This window comes from Eretmochelys imbricata, chromosome 2 (assembly GCF_965152235.1).
Source record: "Eretmochelys imbricata isolate rEreImb1 chromosome 2, rEreImb1.hap1, whole genome shotgun sequence".
NCBI classification, from domain to species: Eukaryota; Metazoa; Chordata; order Testudines; family Cheloniidae; genus Eretmochelys; species Eretmochelys imbricata.
In genome coordinates, this window is record NC_135573.1 from 2256335 (window position 1) to 2269320 (window position 12986).

At 50.1% G+C, this 12986-nt stretch overlaps 1 protein-coding gene across 4 annotated transcripts in view; it reads left to right on the plus strand.

Annotated features, from left to right (window-relative positions):
• Positions 1 to 12986, plus strand: part of MROH1 (maestro heat like repeat family member 1) — a 104457-nt gene that overhangs the window by 36332 nt on the left and 55139 nt on the right. For all 4 annotated transcript variants that reach the window (XR_013345058.1, XM_077809631.1, XM_077809630.1 and 1 more), the window contains 6 exons: positions 5799 to 5909; positions 9393 to 9537; positions 9677 to 9717; positions 10443 to 10584; positions 11736 to 11788; positions 12687 to 12794. Coding sequence is in view for 3 of the 4 variants with exons in the window: in XM_077809631.1 (XP_077665757.1) it covers positions 5799 to 5909; positions 9393 to 9537; positions 9677 to 9717; positions 10443 to 10584; positions 11736 to 11788; positions 12687 to 12794 (600 nt within the window). In the remaining variant the exon portion in view is untranslated. The remainder of the gene's footprint in view (positions 1 to 5798; positions 5910 to 9392; positions 9538 to 9676; positions 9718 to 10442; positions 10585 to 11735; positions 11789 to 12686; positions 12795 to 12986) is intronic.

Here is a 12986-nt window from a genome sequence, read left to right on the forward strand (position 1 = left end):
CGCTCCCCCCATCTGTCAGTTCTCCACCCGCGCATTATTCTTGTACCCCATGAACTCTGTCCCTGCCGGTCCTTTCTGGTTTCTTCGGTCTTCACCCTCACACAGTCCCTCGATCACAGGCTGAAGCATCTTGCTTTGCAATTGCTGGAATTTCCTCCTTCCTCAATGGCTCCTCCAGGCTCCTCCCCAACTGCTTCCACAGGAAAAAGGAATAACTGAGGTAGACTGGCAGGGGAAGCAGGGGTGGGGGTCTTGGCAACTGATAATCCCCTCCCCAGCTTCTAGCCAAAAGCTGGGGCAAAAGCTTGAGCACCCAGCTAAAAGGCCAGGGTTAAGCCTTGCCTGCCTCTCATGGGCTTCATGGGCCTAGTCATCTGGGCCCAAATTCTCAAGTGTCCACTTGAGACGTGGTGCCAGGCTGGCTGCCTACAGCCCCAAGGCATCGGTTGGAATGGGGAGTGCTTGCATCTGGGAAAGCCAAAGGTGTCAAGACTGGCACCCAAAATTCACAGTGGCCTGAATATCTATATCTTAACACTCCCACCCCCTTTTTCTTTTTCTTTTGGGATCCTCCTGTCCAGGTATCCCTGGAAAAGCATAAGACATATGGTGAAATAAGACATTTCCTGATAGGGCCAGGCATCAAGGTGGAAGGTGTCAATATTCAGTTTGTCCCACTGCCCCTGTGTAATATAGTGCCCTGCACCTTCTCTCACACGGGCATACCACACCTATTCCAATTAGTGTTCCAGACTTCCCATTACAGTGGGCCTTAGAAGGTTGGGTCCGGGTTGTCTAGTACACTGTAGGGTGTGGAGGGCTTACTACATTACTTATAGGTTATAATTAGTGGCTGTTTTCTAGGGGGTTGTGTCCCCCTTAATCATTTCCATGTGCAACATAACATACAAATACTGTTAACAATACAGCAGCTGCTATGATGATTTACAGCAACACCGAGAGTTCTGACCACTGAGGTATGGTCCAATATCCTGGCCACCACCAAAACACTGCCTCTCCTCCTTCGACAGGGTCAAGATCTTATTGTGTCCAGTTGCAAAACCTGCAGGGGCAGCTTGTTGCATGCTTTTGTCCATATCATAAGTCCATTGAATGTTCACAGAGAAATGGGATATTGCCCAAACCAGCTTAACCACTTGGTATGGAATCAGGCCGTATGCCCTGGTTTGATTTACAGCAATAAGATTCACAGATCCATTTGTGCACCAAAGTCCAGATAGCAGCGTGTAGATGGGTGTTGTTTGGTTATGGGCTGGTGTAATTGTGCCCCTAGTAATATACGTACATTCCCACCAAAACTCCTCATACACAGTACACGCAATTGTCTAACCCTTGCCATAGGCCACTGATCCTGCTCCTCCATAGTCATAGGAGAGGGGCACATCCAAATATCTTCTCTTGCTGTACACTATTGTACACACCCCTCCACTGATTCCCAGTGAGCTCCTCCCCTTCTCATTATTCCCATAGGGCTTGTGGGGACCACCTTAATTGCCGTTCAGTAGCTATTACACAGGTGCTGGCCTCCTAGTTGAGCATTTTGCATTCCCATACACCTCTTCCCCTCCCCCCACTCCACCCCCACCAAGGTTAGCCTTTTGAAGCCATCCCCCACCCACGTCATTAGGTTTTTTGTTCATTGAAACACAGCAATGCTAGCAACGAGACAAACACCACAGACAAACAACACAAAACATAAATCCATGGTATTGTGGGTTATTCTTTCACTGGTGCCAGCTTGCTTGTAGAGTGTCTGGAAAAACAAAAGAAACAATTTCCACCACTCGCTAGTGGGGACAGATTATTGCTTAATAATAATACCACTTCCTTTTACAAATCTTCTTGCTAATTGCACGAAAAACAGAAGAATTACCTCCAGGCTGTCCTATTTTGTTATATAATCAGGCTAGTAAATTACCCCACTCACTGGTCATTCATGAGGTGGTGTACCTCAGTTTCCCCTATTGTACAAGAGGCCAGGTTTGCAATAGTTTCTCTGTTGTACCAAGCTTTATGTTTATTCTCAGGTAATGGAGACACAGCTTTAGATTTTAGCAGTGCACATCCCCCCCACCCCGTTAGGGTTAACCTGTTCCCCTTGTTTGTTTTCACCTCCCTTTCCTGGAGGGCCATAATCTGAGTCTTCTAGTAGCTTCAAGAAAAGGAGTACTTATGGCACCTTAAAGACTAACCAATTTATTTGAGCACAAGCTTTCGTGAAGTGAGCTGTAGCTTGTGAAAGCTTATGTTCTGATAAATTTGTTAATCTCTAAGGTGCCACAAGTACTCCTTTTCTTTTTGCGGTTACAGACTAACACGGCTGCTACTCTGAAACCTATTTACACAGGCTTTCTGGCTTGCTTTTGGATCCAAAGCTATTAACAGCTCAGACTGTCTTAAAAGGGACACATTCTACTTCCACCAGAGTTCTGATTACTTTCCACTTTCATCTCTTGCTCCAAAACACACAGATCTGAAAAAGAAAGCACAACCTATTGTGGCTCCTTTTGGAGCCCTAATAGGATTTTAATTAAGTACCATCTTTTGTTTGCGTGGTGTGTTTTTTTTTTTAACCCCTTCTCCAATATACACTGCACACGTCCTGGGAAAATGCACATTCCTTCCATAGTTTAACCTCCACAACATATTAGCCATATTAATTTTACACAAGGGATAACTGCATCCCCCGTGCCCACAGAGTTTTTATGCACACCCACCAAAGTGACAGTCTGATTCCCCAGAGCCACCCCAAGGCTCAGTGTTCCCATCATTCCTCCCCTTTTCCTTTTCCTGTGCGCACATAAAATTCTCTTTTGCCTAACATCCCTTGCGCTGTGATTATTCTTTTTTACACAACTGTACCCCGATTACACTCCCATCTTGTACAACTAGACACAACCAGGGGCAGCCAAGTTAAATTCCAATAGAAACCCCTTACATCCTTTAGTGATTTTGGTTACATTACCCAATAGTCAAATAATTTTGATCAGATTCTCTCTACTCCTGCTGCCGGTAGCAGTCCCTTTATAGACCATTTCTGCGGGAAAAGGGCCCGTTTTCCCTCAAAATTGCTGTAAAGGCTTCTGGGAACAGAAGCCTAGTGGTGGTGGTAGCCACTCTACCTGACCCCCTGGGATAATTTAATTACCAAGCTTCCATCCAATGTGACTGCACAGAGTTGCACACACAGTTACATTGATATAACTGGGTTTGATCATTAAACAAAAACTTCCTTCTTTTTTAACGTCTTCACAACAGTTACCTTTTACCATTTCCCCAACTCCCAAATGTTTATTTTCCTCCAAACCCTGTGTCATCAATTTTTGCAAAAGCTGTTTCTAACCTTTCACTCACTTACTCCTACATTCAGTTCTTTAAGGTAGTGCAATTTGTCTGTAACAACTCAGCCACCAAGTACAATTATTGCCACACAGCTGCCTTAACCTGTGCTGTCTTCCTCTTGAGACTGTTCAAAGAGGCAGTAAAACATTTGTCTCCATGGATGCCCATGGATCTTTTACTCCCAAAAAAAAAAAAAAAAAATTCCAGTGGAATATAGCAGAACTCCCTCATGCTTTGTCCAAAAAAACCCCCCAAAATCTCAAAGTATCCAAAGTACCCTCCATTAAAACTTCAGAAGAACAAAAGTGTGGAAAAGCGGGGGTGGGGAGAGGAGGGGGAAGAGATGGCAAGAAACCAATTAAGCCTGTCAGGTCAGTTTAAAGTATAGGCTACCAGCAGCAAATTAAGTAAACCGAGGGAAAAGAAGAAAAGGACATAGTTAGCTCTGAGCCAAGGGTAGGTTCCCTGGGTTGAAACAGTTGCAAACCCTTATCCCCAGGTTCTCATCCTGGCTCTGGGAGAAGAGTGGGGGTTGTTACCTGCTCCTGCAAACCCTGCCATTCTGCACTTTGAAGCCTTCCCCCCCCCCCCACTCCCCCAGGACCTAGTCCCAGCTCCAGTCTCTAAGGGAGTCTGTTAACTCTGCTTTGGACTCTAAACCCTGTTGTGCCAAATCGTGTGTAACCACCCCTAACTAATTTACAACCCTTCAGCAGCCCTTGCTGGAGCAGCACCAAACTTGAAAGATTCCTGGCAGCTTCCCATAATGCTGCCCTTACTTCAAACCGCTCACAAGGGGACTGAAGTGCCTCCTTTCCCTAGAAGGCATCCAGTCCCCATGGGAAGGGACCTTCTTCCACTACCCGTATACCAAAGGAGGGTGGGCTCCTCAGCCGCCTCCCATCCCTCTGGGTCCCCTAACGCTGCCTCCATTTCCTTTTTAATCTCATTCCAGGGTGACCCCTGCACCTGGTAGGGGCCCTGGTTCTTCCTTACCCATTTATCCAAAAAATCCTTTACCCTGGCTTGCCAGAACCTGCAACTACCATCAGGAGAGTTCGCAATACCCCCTCCAAGCAGCTGCCCGGACTGTTGGGGAGGGGGACTTACAGGCTGCCACTCACCTATCCGATGCATCCAAGTCCCGGCACCAAGATGTTAGGGGGCTTATTCCTTCACCCACTTACTTCCCTGGTCCTTCTCGCATGAACAGAGCAACAATACCCAAAGTCCAAAGGTACAAACAATTTGATGTTTATTGGGGTGAACTTCCAGCAAGCATGATTCAAGTTTCCTTCCTTCGTGTCCCCCTTCCCAGCTCTGACACAACAGAGCCTTACGCCTGTGTCCCTGTTCCCATTCCGCCCTTAGCAAAACATGATTCCAATTTCCCCACTCCCATTTCCCATCCCCCCCACTTCCTGATTGACTGCAGACTATATAGTAAAACGTGTTCTGCTTAGCTATACCTTAACCAATCATTTTCCTGAAATTTAACTAACCAATCCTAACATATTGTAACATGATTATGTAACCAATTATATCCCACCACCTTAATTAGTTTACACCCAGCAAAATTAGTTATACAGCAGACAGAAACAATCACAGAACCAGACAGATTGTACAGACAAACAATAGGGAAATGGGGACCACAATGATAGAACAACACAGAAATGAGGATTTCACATCCCACCTATTGATAAGTGAGTTATTGCCAGACAGGATGGTCTCAAACTGTTTCCTTTTACATCTTCTAAGCACTTCCCTTTCTTTGGAGGCGACAGGCATTATCAGGACAGGATTGTATTCCTAACAGCCCAATAGCACCTTATTTCAATGTGAGGAGGTGACCGGTCGCTTCCCAGCTTATGGCTGCCTCTGCTACTTAGCCAAAGATCTTAGCCTAAGAACAGGGCCTCAGACTGTCACAGTAAGAGAAGGACCTTACACCAGCAGACAGTAATTTTGATTCTTTCTTTTATACCTCTATAACTTGCCAAGTGATAAGAATACTCCTAAATTCTTAGAGTACAGGCCTTTACAGACAGGCCTGAATTTCTATATCCTAACACAGATGCTTAAAAATAAACAAAAAGGCCGTACACTCAGTGCTTCCTTCCCCATCAGTAAAATGGGTGCAATCTGGCAGGAGGGCAGTCTGCAGCTCCTTCCAGAGACAAGGTGACTGATGTGCAAGGAGCCAAAATAGCATGGGGCAGGGAAGGCAGAGGCCTGTCATGATCCCAGAGTAACGCTGCCATCTGCTGAGCATGCTGTCTTGATGGCTTGGAAAATGTGAGCCTGTGTAGGTGTGGGGAGGGGGTGATGGTGCAGCCCCAGGGGAGAGGGAGCTGGCCTCTGTTGCCTGCCCACTGTCTCCTGGGCCTGATCACAGCTGTGCTCCTCTCTTAACCTGCGTTCGTGCTCCCTTACAGCAACCCAGGAAGCAGACGCCAGAAGCTGATGACTTAACTAGTGACAGCGTCCAGAACATCAGCATCAATACTCTCTTTCTCATCAGCACCACTGTCGACAGGATGGACGAGGTGAGTCTGTGGAGTACTGTCGTTCCCTGCTTGGGGCTGAACTCGGTCCGTACCCTGTACTGCCTGCCTTACCAAGTGCGTGAGTTGGGAATTGCCAGTGTTAATGCACTTGGTAAGAGCTGGCCGGGGGGTGCTGTTTGGCCTGCACAGTCTGCTGTCAGGCCTGCTTTTAGGCAAGTCCAGACTGCTGCAGTTCCAAAGCCAGGGACAGATCTCCCTGCTCTCTCGTCGGAGAAGAGAACAAATAGGCTCTTCGCTGAATCGTTTGGTGACAGAGTCCAGTTGCTCTTTCCTCTAAGCTGAGGGCACCTGGATTTGTAAACTCTGAACAAGGAACTGTCTCAGGTGAGTTTGTGAAGTGGTGGAAGATGAGAAGGCCTTGATGTCCATTAGCATCCGGGTTCAGAGCAGGTGTACAAGGTGCCAGCCAACTTGAAGAGCTCTGTCCTTCCTGAAAAGAGAGCTGGTGGGTCAGAGGAGGGGAATGTTCAGACAGTTATTCTTCCACCTCTGATGCCACATGGATGGTGTCCCTCAGTGGAAACCCCCCTCCTCTTCCCGTCCAGCCAATCCCTGTGGCCAGGCATTTCTCATGGGGCTATCGGAGTCCTTTCGATTCAGTGCCTTGGGCAGGGACCTTATCACACTCCTGTGAAGCATGAATGGTGCTAGACCAGAGGTGGGCAAACTATGGGCCACGTCCGGCCTGCAGGACCGTCCTACCCAGCCCCTGAGCTCCTGGCCCGGGAGGCTGTCACCCCTCCCCCGCAGCCTCAGCTCACTGCGGCAGGGCGGCAGACCCCAGCTGACCCGGTGCTCTGTGCTGCACGGCTGCCTGTCCTGGTGCAGCCGCGCTGCCAGCCACCGGCGCTCCAGGCAGCGCGGTAACGGGGCAGGGAGCGGGGGGGATTGGATAGAGGGCAGGGGAGTTCAGAGGGTGGATAGGGGTCAGGGCTGTCAGAGGGTGGGGAACAGTGGGGTTGAATGGGGGCAGGGTTTCCAGGGGGGGCAGTCAGGAAGGAGAAGGGGGGTTGGATGGGGTGGTGGGGGGCAGTTAGGGGCTAGGGATCCAGGGGCGGTCAGGGAGAAGGGGTGGTTAGAATCATGGAATATCAAGGTTGGAAGGGACCTCAGGAGGTCATCTAATCCAACCCCCTGCTCAAAGCAGGACCAATCCCCGACTAAATCATCCCAGCCAGGGCTTTGTCAAGCCTGACCTTAAAAACTTCTAAGGAAGGAGATTCCACCACCTCCCTAAGGAACCCATTCCAGTGCTTCACCACCCTCCTAGTGAAAGTTTTTCCTAATATCCAACCTAAACCTCCCCCACTGCAACTTGAGACCATTACTCCTCGTTCTGTCATCTGCTACCACTGAGAACAGTCTAGAGCCATCCTCTTTGGAACCCCCTTTCAGGTAGTTGAAAACAGCTATCAAATCCCCCCTCATTCTTCTCTTCCGCAGACTAAACAATCCCAGTTCCCTCAGCCTCTCCTCATAAGTCATGTGCTCCAGTCCCCTAATCATTTTTGTTACCCTCCGCTGGACACTTTCAAATTTTTTCACATCCTTCTTGTAGTGTGGGGCCCAAAACTGGACACACTACTCCAGATGAGGCCTCACCAGTGTCGAATAGAGGGGAAGGATCACATCCCTCTATCTGCTGGCAGTGCCCCTACTTATACATCCCAAAATATCATTGACCTTCTTGGCAACAAGGGCACACTGTTGACTCGTAGCCAGCTTCTCGTCCACTGTAACCCCTAGGTCCTTTTCTGCAGAACTGCTACCAAGCCATTCGGTTCCTAGCCTGTAGCAGTGCGTGGGATTCTTCCATCCTAAGTGCAGAACTCTGCACTTGTCCTTGTTGAACCTCATCATATTTCTTCTGGCCCAATCCTCTAATTTGTCTAGGTCCCTCTGTATCCTATCCTCCCCTCCAGTGTATCTACCTCTAGTCCCAGTTTAGTGTCATCTGCAAACTTGCTGAGGGTGCAATCCACACCATCCTCCAGATCATTAATGAAGATACTGAATAAAACCGGCCCGAGGACCGACCCTTGGGGCACTCCACTTGATACCGGCTGCCAACTAGACATGGACCATTGATCACTACCCGTTGAGCCCGACAATCTAGCCAGCTTTCTATCCACCTCATAGTCCATTCTTCCAGCCCATACTTCTTTAACTTACTGTGGGAGACTGTATCAAAAGCTTTGCTAAAGTCAAGGAATAACATGTCCACTACTTTCCCCTCATCCACAGAGCCAGTTATCTCGTCATAGAAGGCAATTAAATTAGTCAGGCATGACTTGCCCTTGGTGAATCCATGCTGACTGTTCCTGATCACTTTCCTCTAAGTGCTTCAGAATTGATTCCTTGAGGACCTGCTCCATGATTTTTCCGGGGACTGAGGTGAGGCTGACTGGCCTGTAGTTTCCCCGGAGCCACCGCCTTCCCTTTTTTAAAGATGGGCACTACATTAGCCTTTTTCCAGTCATCCGGGGCCTCCTCCAATCGCCATGAGTTTTCAAAGATAATGGCCAATGGCTCTGCAATCACATCCGCCAACTCCTTTAGCACCCTCGGTTGCAGCGCATCCGGCCCCATGGACTTGTGCTCGTCCAGCTTTTCTAAATAGTCCCGGACCACTTCTTTCTCCACAGAGGGCTGGTCACCTCCTCCCCATGCTGTGCTGTCCAGTGCAACAGTCTGGGAGCTGACCTTGTTTGTGAAAACAGAGGCAAAAAAAGCATTGAGTACATTTAGCTTTTTCCACATCCTCTGTCACTAGGTTGCCTCCCTCATTCAGTAAGGGGCCCACACTTTCCTTGAATTTCTTCTTGTTGCTAACATACCTGAAGAAACCCTTCTTGTTACTCTTAACATCTCTTGCTAGCTGCAACTCCGGGTGTGATTTGGCCTTCCTGATTTCACTCCTGCATGCCCGAGCAATATGTTTATACTCTTCCCTGGTCTTTTGTCCCATCTTCCACTTCTTGTAAGCTGCTTTTTTGTGTTTTAAGATCAGTAAGGATTTCACTGTTAAGTCAAGCTGGTTGCCTGCCATATTTACTATTCTTTCTACACATCGGGATGGTTTGTTCCTGCAACCTCAATAAGGAGTCTTTAAAATCCTTGGAGGGGGTTGGATGGGGTGGCAGGGGGCAGTTAGGGGTGGGTGTTCTGTGGGTGGTCAGGGGACTGAGAGCAGGGGCAGTGGATGTGGCAGGGGTCCATGGGGGGGGCCATCAGGGAACAAGGAGGGTTGGATGGGGCAGGAGTCCCAGGGGGGCCATCAGGGGGCGAGAAGCGAGGGGAGGGCAGATAGGGGGTAGGGGCTAGGCCATGCCTGGCTGTTTGGGGAGGCACAGCCTCCCTTAACTGGCCCTCCATACAATTTCAGAAACTCAATGCGGCCCTCAGTCCAAAAAGTTAGCCCGCTCCTGTGCTAGACAAACATGATTGACTTGTTCTCCGCAGGTTCTCTGGCCGTATCTCTTGGAGTTCGTGACCCCCATACAGTTCACCGGTGCCCTGACCCCCCTATGCAGGAGCTTAATGCACCTGGCTACAAAGAAACAAGAGGAGGGAGAGAATGCCGTCCTCATCCACTACGACACACATGGTTTGTATCGGCAGCTGCTCTCCTGGGCAGATTCTGTGCCTGCTTCAGCAGGAAGCATTGAGCATCCAGAGCGTCTAGTCTTGTGCTCAGGCTCTAGGTGAGCAAGTTTCCCATCTGACACTTGTTTCTGTATTTGTAGCAAACCTGCCATCGCCGTGCGCTCTAATGGCGAGGCTGCTGGTGAGTGAGGTTGGGGCTGGTCTGTCTGGGTTCTCTTTGTACTGAAAGAAGGCGGCATTTTCTTCCCTGGAGGGGGTGGGAAGACCAGGCTGAGAATGGTCTGCCCTGGTACTAGTGCCCCCTGACTACCCAGGCCCTGGTGCCTCCAAGCCAGGGGTGCTGTAAAAGCCTGGATAATCATTCCTATGGCCTTACCGCTCTTGTCATCACTGTAATCTGAGATGGACGTGCTGTGATCCAGGGAGCAGCAGCTGGGTCCTTTCTACTGATAGAGTTCTCTGTAGTCTGTCGGCCCTTTTATGAGCAAGGGGAAATACTTTCAGAAACGTCCCGTTTTCATAAGTGACTTAGGCACTTGGGGTTCCATGTGCCTACATCATCTGTGAAAATGGGACTTGGGCACTCTTGGAAATGTTACCCAGGAGCTTCTTAAAAACCAGGCCCCCCTACTCTTTGATATTTGGGAACTTTCTAGCGTGTCTCAGGAAACAGGATTTGCCCCCACGTCCTTGGCAAAACATCCCGTCTCCCCTCTGTCAGCTGCATGCTTGTGTCCTGGCTGCTGGTGTTTCCATGATGGCTAAATCAATTGTGCTGGGTTCGGGGAGGGGAGTGAAGCTATACTTAACCTCCACATCTTTCTGTAGCCTTCCAGTGCTTACAGGAATTATATACACAACTGTGAATTCACCTGCTGTAATTCTCTTCTGCCCCATTTCCCCCAGACTGTTTCTTCACAGCCATATTTAGGAGACGGTCGGGGGGCAGCTGCCCTGCGTCTACTGAATGTATTGCACCTTAATATCCATCCCATGCTGGGTCAGCTGTGGAATAAGAAGATTCCCCCCTTAGTAGAGCACTTGGAAGGTAAGGCATTAATGGGGCCACAAGCGAAAGTCTTATTCAGAGGCCTGTGATATCTAAAGGCTGCTGTTGAGGTGCGCTGTTGCACTCGGATACTGTGGGGATGGGCAGCAGTCTGGAACTACTCAGCATTAAACTGTAACTATTCAAACACGAAGAGGCCATGCAGATCACTGTAAACAACCCACGAGCTGCTCTGGCTGGCTGTCTCCTAACCTCTGACAGCAGCCTCGATGTGCAGCTTCCAGGAGGCAGCCCTCCTGCCCTGTCACACAGGGCTGGCGTGCAGTGCTGTGTCCCGGAAAAGCCTGCCTTCAGGCATCAGGAGGCTAGCCACACCTTGAAGCCTGTGGAGCTTTGAGGAGCAAAATCTAGAAAACCACAGAAGAGAAACACTTGGCCAATTAAGGCTACACATATCCTCTGATCCCTGCTGCTTCTGCAAGGCCAAGGCCAGGAAGTGCAGCCAGGGTTCTGTAGTTCCGCCCATGGTGTCAGTTGCTACCTTGTAACATGGCGCTGCAAACGCTCGTCTCCTTTCTTTGGAAGGAGCGCTGCATGCTGGGAGCTGAATGTGCGGGCCATTCCTCGGTGTTAGTGCTGCTCCAGATTGGATGCAGCCTTCACGTTGGCCACCCTGACACAAAGGCCAATGTCAGGGGCCCCAAAGGGAATGAACAGAACAGGGAATCAAGTGATCCATCCCATTGCCCATTCCCATCTTCTGGCAAACAGAGGCTAGGGACACTTCAGTGAAATAATCTCAGTGCTCCCACCAGTGGGGTGGGGGCAGTGTGACCAGCCATGCCAAAAAGCGCAGAGGTTCTTTGGTGTAAGTTCATGTTCTTTGCAAACTCTTCATTTGGCACCTTGATTTAATGACCCTTATTGCCACTGTAACTGATAACTGGACTCCATTTAGGTCTCCCAAAATATTGCACTTAAACTGTGTGTTAAATCAAAGGTAACTGGGTTCCTCTCCACACTGCATTTACACACCAGCCTCCTTGCGAGAGCTAGTAACGTGTCCATGGCTGTGTTTGGAGTGTTGGCTCCGCAATCCTCAGGAGAGCCTGTTCTGCCTGCTGCACTCTGTGCTTTGTAGGGTGCTGATCTGAAACCAGCACACACGAAGGGTTTGGTTTTTCTTGTAGCAAATACGGAGAAATCCCTGTCCCCGAAGGAGTGGGAAGACAAGCTGCTTTTGGTAAGTGTGTTCAAAGGGGTGTAATAGCCTGTATTGTTAATGGGGGTGTGTGAGGGTGCACGCATGGGGAGCAGGGTCGGGGGGTCCCAAATGCAGCCTGGAGCACTTGGCGACACTGTGTCTGCTCAAGAGGCCGTTGAGCCTCCTCTGAGGGTCAGTGCGGCAGAGGGAGCGTGCCTTTACGCCATGTGCAAGGCTGTAGGCCTAGAACCCGGACCTCTGCCCCCACTGCAAGGCAGCTGTGTGTCCCCAGTCGCCACGGACTGCTCTGAAGAGACCTCTTGGCTCGGACAAATGACAGGGCTCAGGTTAGCCTAGCTGCTGATGGGTTCAGGCAGGGCCTGGTAGGGGAAGTACCCGAGCCGTCTCCTCTCTAGGCTTCCTGGGTCGCCTGAGGGCACGAATCCCAGAACAGTGTGTGCGCAGGGGATTTGTTAAAGTTTAAAATAAGGCCTGGAGCAATCAAGGAACTAGTGCAGGGGTTCCTCCTGCTCCGGAAAGAGGCAGCATGCTGTTCTCCAGGAAGAACTCCTCCTCCTCCCTCAGACTCCTTCCAAGGCAGCACCAGTGTTCGTGCTGAGAGCTGGAAGGAAATAGCTGAGAGGCAGAGTAGAGTTAGCTGGGCCGGCCTTGGATAATGACAGTCACTAACCTCTGGGGCCCTGCCTCCATTCAGCAGAGTGGAGCCTGTATGCATCCCCGTGCTCTGAACGTCTGTCTTAGCGGTGCCTCTCGGGAGTCTCCATCTCTGCGTGGGTGTTCAATTCAGACACTCAAGGCTCTGAGCTTTAAATAGAGGCTTAAACACGCCCAGCACTTGGGCAGGGGCTCTGTCTTCTCCTCGCACACCGGGAGGCTCTGAATAGAAATCCGTTCTCTCCATTTCTCTCCCCTGCAGTTCCTCCGGGAGACGCTGACGGCGATTTCTGACGACGCCTGGATTTGTCAGTTCAGCATGGAAATGTGCAAGCAGCTGAGCAGCTACAACGGCTTTCCCTCCGAGAAGGTTCGTCGTCGTCCTCCTGGGCTTGTATCCCTGGGGAGGCGGCTGGGGTGCAGGGGCTGGGTACTCTGGCATTCAGAGGGAAGCATCTGCTCCCAGCCAGGCCCAGCTGGAGGGGATGGGGAAGCCTGGGGCTGATCTTGGTCAGCTGCCGCATACAGCCAACGACTTGGATTCTAGGCGCCGTTGGAAGCA